The 14,556-nt window shown below is 56.6% G+C and overlaps 6 protein-coding genes across 6 annotated transcripts; 4 read left to right on the top strand and 2 right to left on the bottom strand.

The window, feature by feature from the left end:
* Positions 1-426: 426 nt before the first annotated feature.
* Positions 427-2,075, top strand: L226DRAFT_535100 (uncharacterized protein). Its single transcript, XM_067680827.1, has 8 exons — positions 427-582; positions 649-666; positions 722-1,067; positions 1,123-1,202; positions 1,258-1,298; positions 1,356-1,506; positions 1,562-1,726; positions 1,782-2,075. Exons 1-8 carry the CDS (start codon positions 529-531, stop codon positions 1,968-1,970), a joined length of 1,044 nt encoding a protein of 347 aa, XP_067535455.1. The 5' UTR covers positions 427-528; the 3' UTR covers positions 1,971-2,075.
* On the bottom strand, positions 2,007-3,444 carry L226DRAFT_535102 (uncharacterized protein). Its single transcript, XM_067680828.1, has 4 exons — positions 3,214-3,444; positions 3,112-3,163; positions 2,697-3,052; positions 2,007-2,643 (listed from the first exon to the last, which is right to left on the bottom strand). Exons 1-4 carry the CDS (start codon positions 3,344-3,346, stop codon positions 2,081-2,083), a joined length of 1,104 nt encoding a protein of 367 aa, XP_067535456.1. The 5' UTR covers positions 3,347-3,444; the 3' UTR covers positions 2,007-2,080.
* Positions 3,445-3,764: 320 nt separating this feature from the next.
* L226DRAFT_68022 (uncharacterized protein) lies at positions 3,765-4,119 on the bottom strand. Its single transcript, XM_067687144.1, has one exon. The coding sequence runs from the start codon at positions 4,023-4,025 to the stop codon at positions 3,834-3,836; it is 192 nt and encodes a 63-aa protein (XP_067535457.1). The 5' UTR covers positions 4,026-4,119; the 3' UTR covers positions 3,765-3,833.
* Positions 4,120-5,378: 1,259 nt separating this feature from the next.
* Positions 5,379-8,230, top strand: L226DRAFT_67988 (uncharacterized protein). Its single transcript, XM_067687143.1, has 9 exons — positions 5,379-5,638; positions 5,691-5,847; positions 5,909-6,137; positions 6,195-6,354; positions 6,407-7,013; positions 7,081-7,240; positions 7,314-7,600; positions 7,673-8,138; positions 8,191-8,230. The coding sequence occupies exons 2-8, from the start codon at positions 5,737-5,739 to the stop codon at positions 8,033-8,035; spliced, it is 1,917 nt and encodes a 638-aa protein (XP_067535458.1). The 5' UTR covers positions 5,379-5,638; positions 5,691-5,736; the 3' UTR covers positions 8,036-8,138; positions 8,191-8,230.
* A 3,170-nt stretch (positions 8,231-11,400) lies between these two features.
* On the top strand, positions 11,401-13,359 carry L226DRAFT_571154 (uncharacterized protein; the record flags this gene model as incomplete). The annotated part of the gene is made up of 2 exons (XM_067684516.1): positions 11,401-11,571; positions 11,944-13,359. The coding sequence occupies 2 exons, from the start codon at positions 11,401-11,403 to the stop codon at positions 13,357-13,359; spliced, it is 1,587 nt and encodes a 528-aa protein (XP_067535459.1).
* A 143-nt stretch (positions 13,360-13,502) lies between these two features.
* Positions 13,503-14,230, top strand: L226DRAFT_68041 (uncharacterized protein). Its single transcript, XM_067687145.1, has one exon. The coding sequence runs from the start codon at positions 13,646-13,648 to the stop codon at positions 14,105-14,107; it is 462 nt and encodes a 153-aa protein (XP_067535460.1). The 5' UTR covers positions 13,503-13,645; the 3' UTR covers positions 14,108-14,230.
* Positions 14,231-14,556: the final 326 nt, after the last annotated feature.

The following is a 14,556-nucleotide window of genomic DNA, read 5'->3' on the forward strand; positions in this document are numbered from 1 at the left end:
GTATTTATCGTGTGCGGCCTGACACGCTGTCCGATTGTAACAGCTAGGTGGTCTTTCCTTGCACCGGCGACAAACTTCTTGCAGCCAAACTTATACTTGTGCAACTCACGTTCATAATCTATTTGGCAATCGGCTAAAGCACACTAGGTCCAAGTTATCGGAGGCTGAGCGCGCGGTCTTGAACACGTCGGTACCAGGGCTGAATTGGAGAGTTGGTCGCTGTGGACTCATAGTACTCACTCTACACTATAATATAGTACTTTTTCAGTCTGGAGTCGAGATGGTGTGTGCCTACTACTTACTCGATGGTTTGCAGTTGTCAGCACGGAGTAACTACAGTACCTTCCATATCGGGCGAGCAGGTGTGGGCGGCGCCTAGCACTACCCCATGTGCGAATTGCCTTGTGCTCGGACTCCTCCACCATCGTGGCCGCCGCAGGACTGCTCGCTGCAGCTCCAGAATACCTTCATTCCACTGGGATATCCTACGTGAAGATCTTTTCCTGATACATTGCCTGATAGAACATCATGCCGCCGAAAAAGCAGCAGCAGGCCTCTGGCTCGAAGGTGAAGGATGACAAGGTATGTCCCTCTTCGATGTATGACCTATGATACACCTGACGGAGTTGATTGACGAGCTTTCTCTAGACCTTCGGCATGAAAAATGTCAGTTATGCATGCATAATTTGCCCCCGTACATCTCCCTAACGCAGGCTCGCAGAAAAACCGCTCCGCCAAGGTCCAGAAGGAGGTCGCTACTATCCAAAAGCAGCAGTCGCTCGCGGGCAAGTCGAGGGCCACGCTTGAGAAGGAGAAGGAGAAAGCTGCGCGCGAGAAGGCGAAGCTAGAGGAGGAGAAGCGGAAGAAGGAGGAGGCAGCGTTGCTCAAGCCTGTTCAGACGCAGAAGATCCCGTTCGGTGTCGATCCGAAGACCGTCCTGTGCGTGTTCTTTAAGGCAGGGACGTGCGAGAAGGGCAGCAAGTGCAAGTTCAGCCATGACATCAATGTGGGACGCAAGGTAGAGAAGAAGAACTTGTATGAGGACAGTCGAGAGGACAAGATGAAGGGTGAGTGTCGATCGTCTCCGCATTGTGTGGCCTGCGAAATTGAGTGTCCCGGAAGACACTATGGAAAACTGGGACGAGGAGAAGCTGAGGAAGGTCGTCTTGTCCAAGGGCGGGAATCCACGGACAACTACGGATGTGAGTCGTATCCTTACTCTGCTCGCTCACACGCGGAGATTCACGAGCTATGAAGATCGTATGCAAATTCTTCATCCAAGCCATCGAGACGGAAAAGTACGTACGTCCCGCGCCTCGTGCATATCTCCGTCTGATCATCCTGTCTGCTTGGAGATATGGGTGGTTCTGGGAATGTCCAAACGGCGAAAACTGTCACTACCGACACGCGCTCCCCCCAGGATTCGTGCTCAAGTCTCAGAAGAAGGCGTTGGAGGACGCTGAGAAAGCGAACACCATCAGTCTGGAGGAGTTCCTCGAAGTAGAGGTGAGGCTGCCATCATAGTCGGCTTCTCTCGGTGACCCTGACCCGTTCCTGATAGCGCCACAAACTGGGTACCAACCTCACGCCCGTGACACCCGAGTCATTCGCTAAGTGGAAGCGCACTCGAATGGACAAGAAGCTTGCAGAGGAGGAGGCGCTGAAGAAGGCGAAGGACGATAAGCACGCTGCGGGTAAGAGCAGCGGTATGAGCGGAAGGGATCTGGTGCGTCTAGGGTCTCATCATTTTATGGCAGTTGTACTGATATCCGCTTGCATAGTTCACGTACAACCCGGAGTGGTTCGAGGACGACGAGGAGCCCGAGGAAGATTGGGATCTCGCCAAGTACCGGAAGGAGCAGGAAGAGGAGGATCGTGCAGCGGAAGAGGAACGCATCCGCCAGCTACAGCTCAACGGGGTCGAGTCTGTAGAAGTTGCCGCAGACGATGCAGACGGCGGCACTGCCTGAGTTCTCCCACTGCTCGGCTTCACACACACAAGCACTACCTCTTTGCATGTATCACTATCCCCCATGTGCAATCAGCGATGTTACATATATCTACATGAGCATGACACAAATCAGTCCTCGTCGTCACTGGCATAGTCGCCAAGCCCCAGTCCCCCCGGAAGTGGTGGTGGCGCAACAACCGTCTTCGGCGGCGGAGGTGCAGCAGACCCAAGCCCGTTTTTCCGGCGTATTTCGGCAAAGTACTTCATACCCTCCAGCGCGTCGGCACTTAGGATGCCAGACTTCTGTTGGGTCTCTGGTAGGGGTGGCGGCGACGGTGAAACCTCCGCATGGGCGTCCTCGATCAATCTCGGACGCTTTGCTTCCCGCTCGTCCTCCTCCGGCATCTCTTCCTCCGGCCCGAGCTCGACCCCATCCTCTAGTGCGCGCATGGCACGCATTGCATCCACGATGCGGGGGTCCATGCGGGACTGGATAGCCTCCCGCCCGATCTCCTCCAGCCGCCGCTTCTCCGCCACTTTTGAGGTGGGGTTGGGGTCTTCTGTCGCCCACCGCACATTCAGGATCTCGTCGTTGTCTAGTGACTGGCAGGCCATCGATTCTTTTGCGAACTGGGCGTTCAGCTCAGACACGTAGGTGACGAAGGCGACGCTCCGGTACTGGAGGACACGGACTGTATGGAACATCAGCATGCACGCGAAGTGGTCCAATGAGGTTTGAACTCACTCTTCTCAATCTCGCCCCACTCCTTGAAATGCCGCCGCACGACCTCCTCAGTCTCAGGGCCCGTACCCGTCTCCTTGATCCGGCCGATGTACAGTGTACGGTTCTGCCGCTGGAAGGAACCCACACCACCCATGTCATCTCGGTAGTCCGCAAATTTGTCTCGAGCGAAGCAGTCCTTGGATGTGTCCGGAAGCGCAGTCGAGGCGTCGGGGAGCATGTGGAGATACTCGCACTCCCAGCCGTACGGGCAGCAGCCGCGCGCGAAGAAGAGGCAGCAATACTTCACCCCTGTGGTGTTCGCCCGCGTGAGGCCGGCGTCGCGCTTGATGTTGCAGCGTGTCTGGGACTTGGTCTTGCTGTATGAGGGGCGATGGTCAGTCTCGCATGTGGACACGGCACTCACGAGAGAACGCACTTGGAGTAGCTGTCCTCGCGGTCCCCTCCAGCCCATTTGTTATACCATATGTCTGCGAAAACTGTGAGCACAGTCCAGCGGTTGAGTGATGGATCTACGCACTGTACTCCTTCCCCGTCTGCGGAGCCTCTTTCTTCTCAACGTCTCCAGGCTTCACCTGCTTGCGTGCGGGCTTCAACTTCTTGGCCTTCTTCGGCGCCGTCACGACCTGAGTCTCGGCCTCGGTCGCGCTCATGATGGAGATGTCGTGGTTAACAGCAAGAAAGTCGAGAATGGATTGGTCAACCAGACAGCTTAGAACGACAAGGTGGAGGTAATAGTTGGTGTTGACGTCTGTTAAGTAGTTTCAGAAGGTTGATGGTCTTACTTACGTACTCAACATCGCCACGTGGGAGTTGGTATGCTGTGACGCGCGCGCTTGTGCGTTGACCCAAACCCCGATCCTCGCCGAACCCCATTAGCCACTGGCTCGGTCGACCTTGAATTCGTTTGCCAATTTCCAGCCACCTGCAACCGGCTTTTATCACTCTCAAATTCGATGCCTGCTTTCTCCGGCTGGCAAACATTGAAGCGCAAGACCTAAAACGCGCCCGCAACTCCGGCGGTCTCCATAGGGGCCCAACTGGTCCTCCTCTGTAGCGTGCAACCATCACCGGAGGTGAGGTCGCTCGTGATGTTCATCGGCTACTCATTGTGAAGGCAAACCATCACCAGCACTGGCCTCAGCCTCCGCTCGCTGCGGAGAGCAACGTTAGTTTAACCTTCGTGATCTGGGCACACATAGTTATGGAAGTTTGACACAGCACGATGACCACATGCACGGCTGCCATTGTTGCCGTTATGGTGAATATGCAACGGCGGCAGTGAGCTACCCTATCCGCTGAGGATCCAAGATCTGTGATCCAGTCGCTCATGTTGCGTCGTTTCGCCACACGACGCTCCGCAACGTGCGCGTCCGGACATAGATTCTGGTGACCTATGATCGGGCTTGAAAGGTCCTAGCGCCACATAGAGACTCATGGCAGCCCCGGTGATTGGTACGTTGGAGCCTGGTCCTATTCACCTGGCGTGCTAGGGCTTCAGTGTGTATAGCACGAGACGCATGACATTGTTTATGCACCGGTTCTCGGAGCTCCTGAAGTCCAGGTTTGCTCCTGATCTCGCGGTCTCAGATTCTGAGAGGTGTACATATCCAGATCCGTGGTCTGGTGCGTCTCCACGCGGTACGTGCGCTGTTCGTCTCACTCGCCTACCAGCCAACCAGGTTGCGACCTTGCATCTCGACAGCAAGGTGTTGGCTATCCAGCGCGTTTACCTGCGGCACAGGCAATACATGGATTATTCTCGGCCGATGTGGAACTTCAGCGGTCTACGATTTCAGTGACGCCCGCAACGGAATCCGAAGAGTTTCGAGGTAGGACATGAGATGACTGGGTGGCATAGAAGCTGGCTGACGCATCGCCGAGAAACTTTGTCAGACTAGCTCTGCTTCGGACGGTAAGTATATGGTTCCAAGAACTTACGCTAGACGTGCCTCCGAGCTCACCCGATGTCGTTTGCAGGTCAAGCAGTCGAGACATGTCCAGCTGGTCCTCACATCGACAGCTTGAAACATAATATGACATCACCGCTCGGGAATTCGAACATCGACGCGGAGATTGCCAACGCGAACCAGGGATCGCAAGGATCAGTCCGAGAAGACAGGAGCTCGCGCCGGAGGAAACAGGGTAAGCGTGGGTACGGACACGACCACTGCTGACCTCTCTTGTACACTCCAGGTTACTAGGATATTCGCCGCGCGTTGTTGCAGAGAATACGCTGCAGTGGGTCGAAGCCGCGGTGAAGGTGCGTGCAGCTCAAGGGATCTGCAATTGCGCGACGAAAGACGCGTACCGAAGTGAATCATGGTGCGGATGGGATCGCTTTGTCAACATATGTGGGCACGAACAGTCATGCTGAGTCGATTTCGAAGGAGGTCACTGACAGGTGAGTCAAGACAATCGCGATCTCCAATCACACAAACAGTGAAACACCGCCGCAGCCACGAGCGGAGGCCCTGCATTTTGTCCTCGCATCGCAGCGGAATCGTCCATCAGTCGTCCACGTGCGCCCCCAATCCGCCCACCGCCGCGTTCCGGCGGCAAAAACGCCGGTGTGTGAGCCCCGCAAAGGCCAAAGGAGGTGCGCGCTCGCGATCCCGACGCTTTCCTAATGCGCCCTGCAAGCGTCTCTGCTCAGATCGGGGCGCGGCGTTCCTTACGTGCCTGCCCGATGGCAATCACGACCACGTATTCCACACGTGTGGAGTCAATTTGCAGAGAGTCGCAGCGTGTCGAGCCGCTCATCCGCTCGCGATCGGAGCTCGGCAAACGGTCACAATCGCGTTGGGACGTGACGGACGCGTTCACTCCCGACCGGTATCTTTGCACCAGCCCACGCGTTTCGCTCATCCGTGGTACACCAGTGACTCTAGTCTGGATGTCGTGGCTATGAAACCAACAGGCACCCATCCTCAGCCTATATAAAGGTATGCACGAACTTCTCCCTGTTCTTTGTCCAACGAGAGCAACTCGCCGCAGAATCCACTCACTGCTTCCGCTCTTGCTCATCCATCAACCACTCTCAATGTCGCAGGCTCTTGCAGATGCTTCGAGCGGCGGAGGCGCATCGGGTGGCTCATCCTCGAGACGAGCTCCCCGTGGTGCCGCTTGCCTCAACTGTCGTCGACGCAAGATGGTACGTCGTGCAGACCATCTGCAGAGGTCATAGTTAGGGTCATAGCTGACGTTGCTCGCAGAGATGCGATGGTGGTCGTCCTGTCTGTGGCCAGTGCATCCGCACTGGCAGAGAGGCCGACTGCGAATATACCGACGGTCCTGGTCCGAGTCCAACGCAAGTGCTTGAGGAGCAGATTGCTCGTCTCGAATCCCGCATCCGCGAGCTCGAGCACCCTGAGCTGGTTGCGCCATCGGTGACGCTGAACCCTACTCATGGGCAGGGCCCCGCGTTGGGTCAGCCTCAAGCGCGTATGTAGTCCCCCCGATCACAAGAACGCTCTTCTAACTTTGTTTTACGTTGAGCAGTGCTGGCAGGAGCTCCCAACATACCCATGCTCGGCCGCATTGGCACCCCCGACCCACTGCCCTTGATGATACCCGGTGCCTTCGGTCAGCCAGGCGGACCAACTCCTGCTTTGTCTCAAGACCCTCTCATGGAGCCGCCCGTTGACCTTGTCCGGACTCTGTGAGCACGCATCATCAGTCTGTGCGATGCTTTTCATGCTGAACCATACTAGCGTCAACGCTTTTCTGCCGCATGTCTCTTCTTTGGGGTTCTTCCTGCATGTGCCGCACTTTATGCAGTTCATCCAACTTCCAGCCGGTGATCCTCGGCGGGCCCAGCTCTCACCCGCCCTTCTCAATGCCGTGTATCTGTGGGGAGCTCATCTATCTACCTCCCAGAACATTCGCGCGTACGAAGCGACATTTTTGACACGGGCAACAAGCGCCCTGTCATCCGCACTGCGCGATTCGCACTACACCGTGATGAACCTGATACAAGCGGAACTCCTCATGGCCAATTATTTCTTCACGACATCTCGATTTCTAGAGGGCAGGTACCACTGCAGTGCCGCGGTGGCTTTGGTGCTGAGCTGCCGCCTTGGTAAAATCCGGAGTTCTGCGGATCAAGGACATGGCCACGGAGTACAAGGGCGGGAAAATAATTTGCCGCCCCCACGCGACGCGATCGAGGAGGGCGAGCGCATTCGCGGTTTCTGGTATGTCTATGCTCTCGACAAGACTTGGGCCGTTGCTCTGGGCTCGCCGTCACACTTCAACGGCGCGCACACGGGTTCTCATGTCGACACCCCGTGGCCGCTGGAGATGGCACAGTATGAGGCGGTATGTTCTCCGACTTTGTATGATTGTTCCGCTGTCACTCAATGTTCGCGGGTGCTGTGGCATTTAGGGCGGAATGGCTCATGAATTCCGGAGCGCTCTCACGGTGCACAACTTCGTTTCGGGCGCTGCGTCCGTGCCATACGCCGGCCGCGATTCCCAGCTGTCTCTCCGGGCAAAGGCCGCAACTCTCTTTGAGCGAGCTACGAACCTGGCATCACAATGGTCCCGTGAGTTCCCTCTGCTGTGTCGTGTATAGTCGCGATGATAGTGCTAATGTCTCCTTTGCCGCTCACGCAACAGCCAACATCGACCGGAACGAGTTCTACGGTAAATTCATGGCCCTAGATGGCCTGATTGACCGCTTCACCGCTTCACTTCCTCCGATTGAGCGCAGCGGCAACCCTGATGTCGCACTGACCTCCCTTGTTACGCACACACTCACCCGGGCGGCGACGATCCAGCTGCGCAGCAACTTTAAGGACTACGACAGGATGAGCGACCGGAAAGATTTCGCCGCTGCGCAAGCCGTGGCTGCACTTCTCGACAATCTCAACTTACCTCCGACGAACATCGACCCGATCCTTGCAGTACGTCGCAATTGCACCCTTTGATACGTCGTCTAGAGCACCGGACTGACTCCTGTTACGTCGTTTGCCAAGATCTTATGGACGGCCATAAGCCGCGTACTCATTGGTGAGATCATCCGCTCCGATGCTGTCCAGGCGCTCTCCTCATCGCAGCCCCTGTTCCTCTTCGATCCCTACGCGCCCTCCTCTTCGTCATCTCAACCACAACCGGAAACCCGACCGCACACTCCCCCTCGAACGTCTTACGCCGCCGTGCTGACCGGTTCGACATCTTCAGCGTCTGCCGGCCCAAGCACGGCGCGCACTCCACAGCGCGACGCCATACGCGCGATGCTCGACAGGGTCCTCGGCGCGATGAACAGGTTCCGGGACGCGTCCCCGCTGATGGGTATGATCCACGATGGCTTCGTCTCTCTCTTGGCGGCGATGAACTGACGCATGGGGATTGGTTTTGGGTGTGGTGACGGCAGGCATGCAATTTGCTGAGGTGCGCAGAAGCCTCGAGTGAGCCTCGGGGTCAAGTGCAAGAAGAGTGAAGGTGTGGAAGTTCCATATGCACGTTAGAGCTAACATAGACTCGTTCCCTATAGAGTACACCCCTCTCACTAGATCCGCTCCTCGACCGACAGTCCGACCACTACCGACACCGACTGCACTTAAGTTTCTGCCTCAACGCTCCTCAATGACGCTTGACCGGCATCCCAACTTCCTCAACCAATCCCCACCCTCATACACGCAAATTTTCGTTCTTCAGCTGCTTCTTGCTTCCTAACATGCAGCTTCACAAGATTTTCTTCGATGATACCCGCTCTCGTCCCCCGTCCCCCGTTAGAATATGTGCCACACTGCACTGTATCGCTCTCGCTCGTCGTGCTCGCTTCCGTGCTTTCCTGAGTTCCCGTCCCGGTTCCCTAACTTTATTGCTGTATCCACTAGCGAGCATCTCTAGGTCGCTCTGACTTCCGGACCTCCCCTTGTCTCCTGTCTCCGCAGCCTTTGAGCTCACCGTTATCCCGCTAACTGTATCTTCCCCACCCTTAGATGGTGGACGCCCGTCGTGATATGTATTGACACCCCCAACCGCCTGTACAGAACTCCCCAGACAGACACTGCCCTGTATATGATGATGATACCCCCATCCGTGCCACGCGTGAAGCCCGAGAGAGTGGTCGAACGCGGTGATCTGAGACCCGCAAGCTGGAGCCTGCCGATTCCGAATGATCAAACCAGCCTCTCACTCTCGATGATAGTCCTTGTTCTTTCTCAGTCCGCCGTGATGCCGACAAACGTACATGGCGCCTGCACTGCATTGGCACTTTGGGGAAGGCCAAAGTTCAGTCGTGTTCCGGCGCCACACACATGCGCTGATGCCCACCCGCATGCTCGAAAATCAGTGGATGAATGTCTGTCGCAGTGGGCGGCGAGGTGGTGGCGTTTGCACCCGGTGCGATGATGCACCTTGCAACGCAACGCAACGTAAGTACCTCCGATTCGGAGGAAGCAACGAGCGGACGGTTGAGGTCACGCTAGTCTCGAATATCCGAGTCCGAGACGTGATTTCGTCTTGCACATCATGACCGAGGATTACGGATACAATAAGCCGTCGGAGGTGGATATCGTACCTACTAACAGGTGTAAGCGGCATATTTGACAAATGGTCTGGCATTACTCCCGCATCATGCCCATCGGAGATTGGGAATTCGGAGAATGCATAGCGTGACATTACTAAGCGCAACGGCATACCGCCGACTCCGTGGACACTCAGCGGCGTGCACACCGGATATGTCAGGAAGTAGTAGCTGTCCTGGGAGCAATTCAGCTGGACGGACTGACGAAAGCTCTGACGAAGCGCGGTAGGTCGGTCTATTCCTGGCTGCGATAATCGGAGTATTGTGGCCGACGGAAGCAAACTAGATTTCGAGTGTTGTCACGAGCGGAGCAGGCGTTGGCAATTAGCCATCCATCAAGTGCGCCGGATTCGGTGCCGTGGTGTCACTGTAAGAATGCATCCCCTGATACTTAGCCACTGCCCCCGACTTGATCTCTCCTGACTCCTGTTCGAACCAGATTGCAGTCGGGAGTGAACCGCGTCCGCCGCGCCGCACTGCGCACTGCGTGGCGGCTCGCCGGCGTGCTGATAGACATCCGTGCCGACGGGACTAAACATACTCACGCAGCAACGTGGCTGTTGCCTGTCGAGTCGGGCGACTTGCAACTGAGCTGGACGGGGCACGGCGAAACGGCGAGTCAGAGCGCGTGCAATTCAAATCGAAGTGAATTGGGTGCAGGTTGGGTGAGAACTGGTGAGAAGAGTGCTACGCAAGATGGCAATCCGTGAAAAAGTCTCCGGAAGCTCAGTCCGAGCATAAGCCGCGCAGGAGGTTATTATTGGGCCAATGAAAGGATAATTTTATTGACAGTACGCCGCAAAGCAAGCTTGCTAGCATGCTAGCATGATAGCACCTGGGCGTGCAAGCAAGCGCATAGGGGCGCAAGCTCCGGGCCTAGTGGCATGCATGACTATAGGAATACGTACAGCCGAGGTGAAGACACGGTGTCCCTGTGCCAACAGCGATATTTTGGCGAGCCTCGAGGAAGAAGAGAAGCTCATTGGTGTTCTCTGTAGCGCCCAAGAGCTATAAACCTTCCCCCAAGCACGCAAGCTTTCGCGCAAGATCCACAGCAAGGTTCTGAGTCAAAGCAGACAAGGACTAGGCATGGGAGAGTGACCGATTGACTCGAGCGGCGAGCTTGCCGCAGCCGGGGGCCAGGTCTATCGCGAAGGTCGACCACGCGTGGCAAGAGACATTCATAGACATGAAAGACACTTTGGCATATGGGACCTGTAGGACGTCAGAAGACCATCATGCTGAGCGTACACGTACGTGTGATGAAACGCGTTCGCGCCATGCACGAACTACGGCCGCAGTGCTATGAGAGCTAGCTCATCTCCGTTCGTGACACGCTACCTCGTGGCGTGCTGGCTGGCTGGCAAACATACGCACTTCGCCGGAAAGCTGATAGAACAAGCGGTGGTTAGAGACCACGAGATCGCAGTGACGAGAGAACAGATTAGCGAGGCAAAGAAGCCAACTCTTTGTCAGAAGACAGAGGTAAGTCATCGATACAGATGGTGATCCACATGAGACAGACTGCGGCCTCCGGTTGCACACCTATTGTCGTCGAGAGCGCATGGCCTGGGACGCGTCCTGGGTAAGTATTATCGCGTCGTTAGCGCGATTTATCGATGAAGAGGACAATTGAAGATACTGGGAAAGGTCAAGACGCGGAAACGGACGTGCCTTGGTTCGCTCGAAAAGGACGGTCGAGATGGAGAGGCACCGGATCGCGCGCGTCAGCGGCGCGAAGTCAACTGATCCGACACGCAAGCATGATGAACAACGGCTCTGAAGCCTCGCGATGGTCCGTGCGGGCAAGGGCGACGGTGCAGGAGACAATGCGCGCAGGACGCGCGCGGGCGGGAGGAGAAGGGCGGGAGAAGGCGTGGCTGGCGCGGTGGAAGACGCGTCGAGCTGCTGAGGCTGCCTGAGACGCGTCGAGCGCGGCTTTATGGGCGTCTAGGAAAAAGCGCGGTCTATTATGTAAGCGCTCGGGTGGCGCCGGCTACTCGACGCGACGCGCTCTCGCCGCGGTGTGCCCATCCGCGTCTCTTCCTGTCACACGTCCCCCAACGTCCCAAACACTGCCCGGCACCGCGTCCCTCGTCCTCCACGTCCTCCTCGACGCCAGCCACCACGTCGGCGACAACGACTACGCTTCTGGCGACGCGTTCTGCCGCCATGGCTACTCCCTCGTCATCCGCGACGACCCCATCCCCTAGACCCCGGTATCTCCAGTCCCCTGGGGGCGCGTCGTCCTCCACGATCGCGTCCAACGGCCTTCCATCCAACGACAACGACGAACGAGAGCGGCTTGCCAAGAAGATTACGGCTGGGGCCCACATTGGCGAGGTATGTTTGAACGCGTCTACCTCCTCATTCCCGCACCTCTGCCAGTGTTCACATCGCCCCACGACCCATGTCGCGTCTCCTCTCGAGACGATGCTGCTGCATATGTGTTATTTTAATTTTTATCACCACAAAACGCGTATAGCAGCGGCGATTAATTGTTCCGACGGTTCGATGTCTCTCCTATGCAGACATTGCCGTGGGAAGCACCACGACAGAGTTCTCGCGTCTTTGGCTCATATATTCGCATTCGGTACCTTGTGTATCGATGTTGTAACAGTATCGACGCTGTTATGTGGCTGCGCGGACCGTCTCTCATGTTTTGAGTCCAACTGCGATAACTGTGGCTAACCTACCCCTGTTCTTCCTGTGCAGCTCGCCCTCAGCCTACGCGCTCGGCTATTATATGCCAACTTCAAGGTCCGAAGCAACACGACCAGCCACACACTCAACGAGCTCGATTCTCAGCTACCTCCAGCCGGCAAGCACACTCCGAATGGCAAGCGGACTGCCAATTTCTTCCACGATCCAGGCAGTCCCACGGGCAACGCTATGTCAGCCGGTCAGTCGCGGTCGGGCGCACGGAAAGGATCCATGGCCCCGCCGCCTGCGGTGACAGCGTCCGCTGCGCAGAGCTTATTCTCGTCGATATTGGCGCCGCCCGCTGCGAAACGCGCCCGAACCATCCACAACCCTGAAGACCCACCAGTCCCTGCCCCGGAGAAACTGGTCGAACAGACTCGTTCTCCGCATCGTTCATCAAAGGCCACGCGTACCCCAGACGCACGCACAAAGTCTAAGTCGCATAAAGCCGCCAGAGACAAGGCCGGCGCTCCGTCGTCGGGCAGAGGCAAGGGGAAGGGGAAGCAACGCATAACGGCCGAAGGCAGCTTCGAACAACCGGCCGTAGAAGACAGGGAAATTGACATGGAAGCCGCGGCAACACTGACCACTCTCCTCTTGAATCAGACCAGACCCTCAGTGTCGGTCGGCTCTCCTCGCTCAAGTATATCTGCAGGTTCCGACTCAGGATCCACGCATTCCTTTGCGCACTATGCGCAAAGCGCCACTAGGACGGCTTCAGGTGGTACGCCTGGGCCGCCTTCTCAACAGTCCCTGTTCGCCCGCACCACCTCTACCCCGCCACACTCTCCAGCAATGTCGCAGGCTTCTCCAGCTCTGTCGCACGCTACGGCGCGTCGGTCGAGCATAACGCAGGGAAGCAGCTTACGCCAAGAAGGCGCTGGTACGCCGAAGATGACGCCCCGTGACCGCGTCGACGACACTGATGCAGCAGATATGCTGCTCCTCATGGCCACTTCCCCTTCCCCGGCCCGACCCTCCACAACGCGGGATAGGGATGCGAGAGATGCTGCTGCCTATCGTGCATTGCGCGGCGGCGGCTCAGGGCTGAAGGGCCGTGTTCTTTTCCCGACGTATGGCGGTGGGGAAGACAGCGGAGGTGGCGGTACTCCTCGGATGCTGTCCCGGGAAATGAGCGGCAGCTTCGCGTCGATGTCGAGCACAATGACGGAGCCTGTTTCGCCTAGAACCATTCCTTCCACGGCCTCGCACGCTCCGTCTCGACTGTCTACGGTACAGGACGCGTCGCAAGGCGGCGATCACGGATACCTTGACGTACCTATGCTGCCCACGGTTACACCGCCAACACCGACAGACCAAGCGCCGTCCCAGTTGCTATCACCTGTACTTCCTTCGTCTCAGCATACTTCCAGCCGGCCAGCAACGCAGTCTGTAGAAGCGCAAGCGTCTTCGTCTACGGTAGGCTAGACCAATATGTGTACAGTATGTTGGGCAGCTCACGTTTCGTCGCAGCAATAATTTGAACATGTCCGTACCTTCCTGTTTCAACTCGCCGGCCTTCCAAGCGCACTTTGACGCAAAGACCGGCTATCGTCACGACAGCACATGTTCCCCCACACTCCTTCCGCAGAAAGCGAACTGAGCATGAGGCGTCTGCGCCTGATGCTCGGCTCGCCGTACATATTCATTCTGCTTTCCCATCCCACAATTGTATCGGTCTGCTCAATTCTATGGCGCCATCGCAGAGAACCGGATGGACTCATCGTGTATTCAAGCCCGCTTACATCTTGTAGCCTCCTCAATTGACGTATGTCCCGCCGCGCGCACTGCTAACGAACGTGCATACGACCATAGCACGCCGGTCGAATATTTATTGGAGATGCTCCCTTCATGTCACCACACACGCCACGCCATGACTGTCCCTCCTGGATCCGACTGTCTTCGTCCCTTCGCTCCCCTCCACAGCGGACCTACTCACCGTTTGCTATTTATCGGGATGCTACAACGGGGCCGTAGCCATGCGGACTCAAGTGTACGATCATCTCTTCCTCCTCTTTCCTCCGTTTCACATCCCCATCCCTACACGACGAGTTACGATCGATGCTCGATCTGTTCTGTTCGCATAGGTTATATCGCTGTGTTGGGTTATCTTCGTGATATTTGCCTTACTAGTCTCCGCCTTTCCTTTCCCCTTTCATTTCTACCTTCGATCTAGTTGGTTCGCCTATCTCGCTTTGCTGTCCATAGTTGTATTTCCGCTTCGTTTTCGCGCTGTATACAATACGTGCCCCGCGTTTCGTTCGTTACTCAATCAGCTGGTGATGTTACGGTATTCCTCACCATCCTCTCCTTCCTCCCTGCTTCCGCACGCGTCATGTGGGTTTAGTTACCCGCTGCGGTCGCAGCTGCTCCATCTTCTTTCGTTATCAACGTCTCATATCCATGTTCACGTTCCTCCGACTACATGTCGAGCTCCATCGCTGCCCAGTGTCGCTGTCCATTTCTGTCACGCATTCCTAGTCTGTAACCTCGTCCATGTACAATACAACTATCTCGTCCAATCTTATCCAATTCAAACACATCCGAGGGGGTTTTGAGTGCAGGTGTGCGGGATAAACTGCTCGCGTACTATCACACGACAGTACTTGCAAAATGCGACAGACG

This window comes from Lentinus tigrinus (assembly GCF_003813185.1).
Source record: "Lentinus tigrinus ALCF2SS1-7 unplaced genomic scaffold L226scaffold_12, whole genome shotgun sequence".
Lineage (NCBI taxonomy): Eukaryota > Fungi > Basidiomycota > Agaricomycetes > Polyporales > Polyporaceae > Lentinus > Lentinus tigrinus.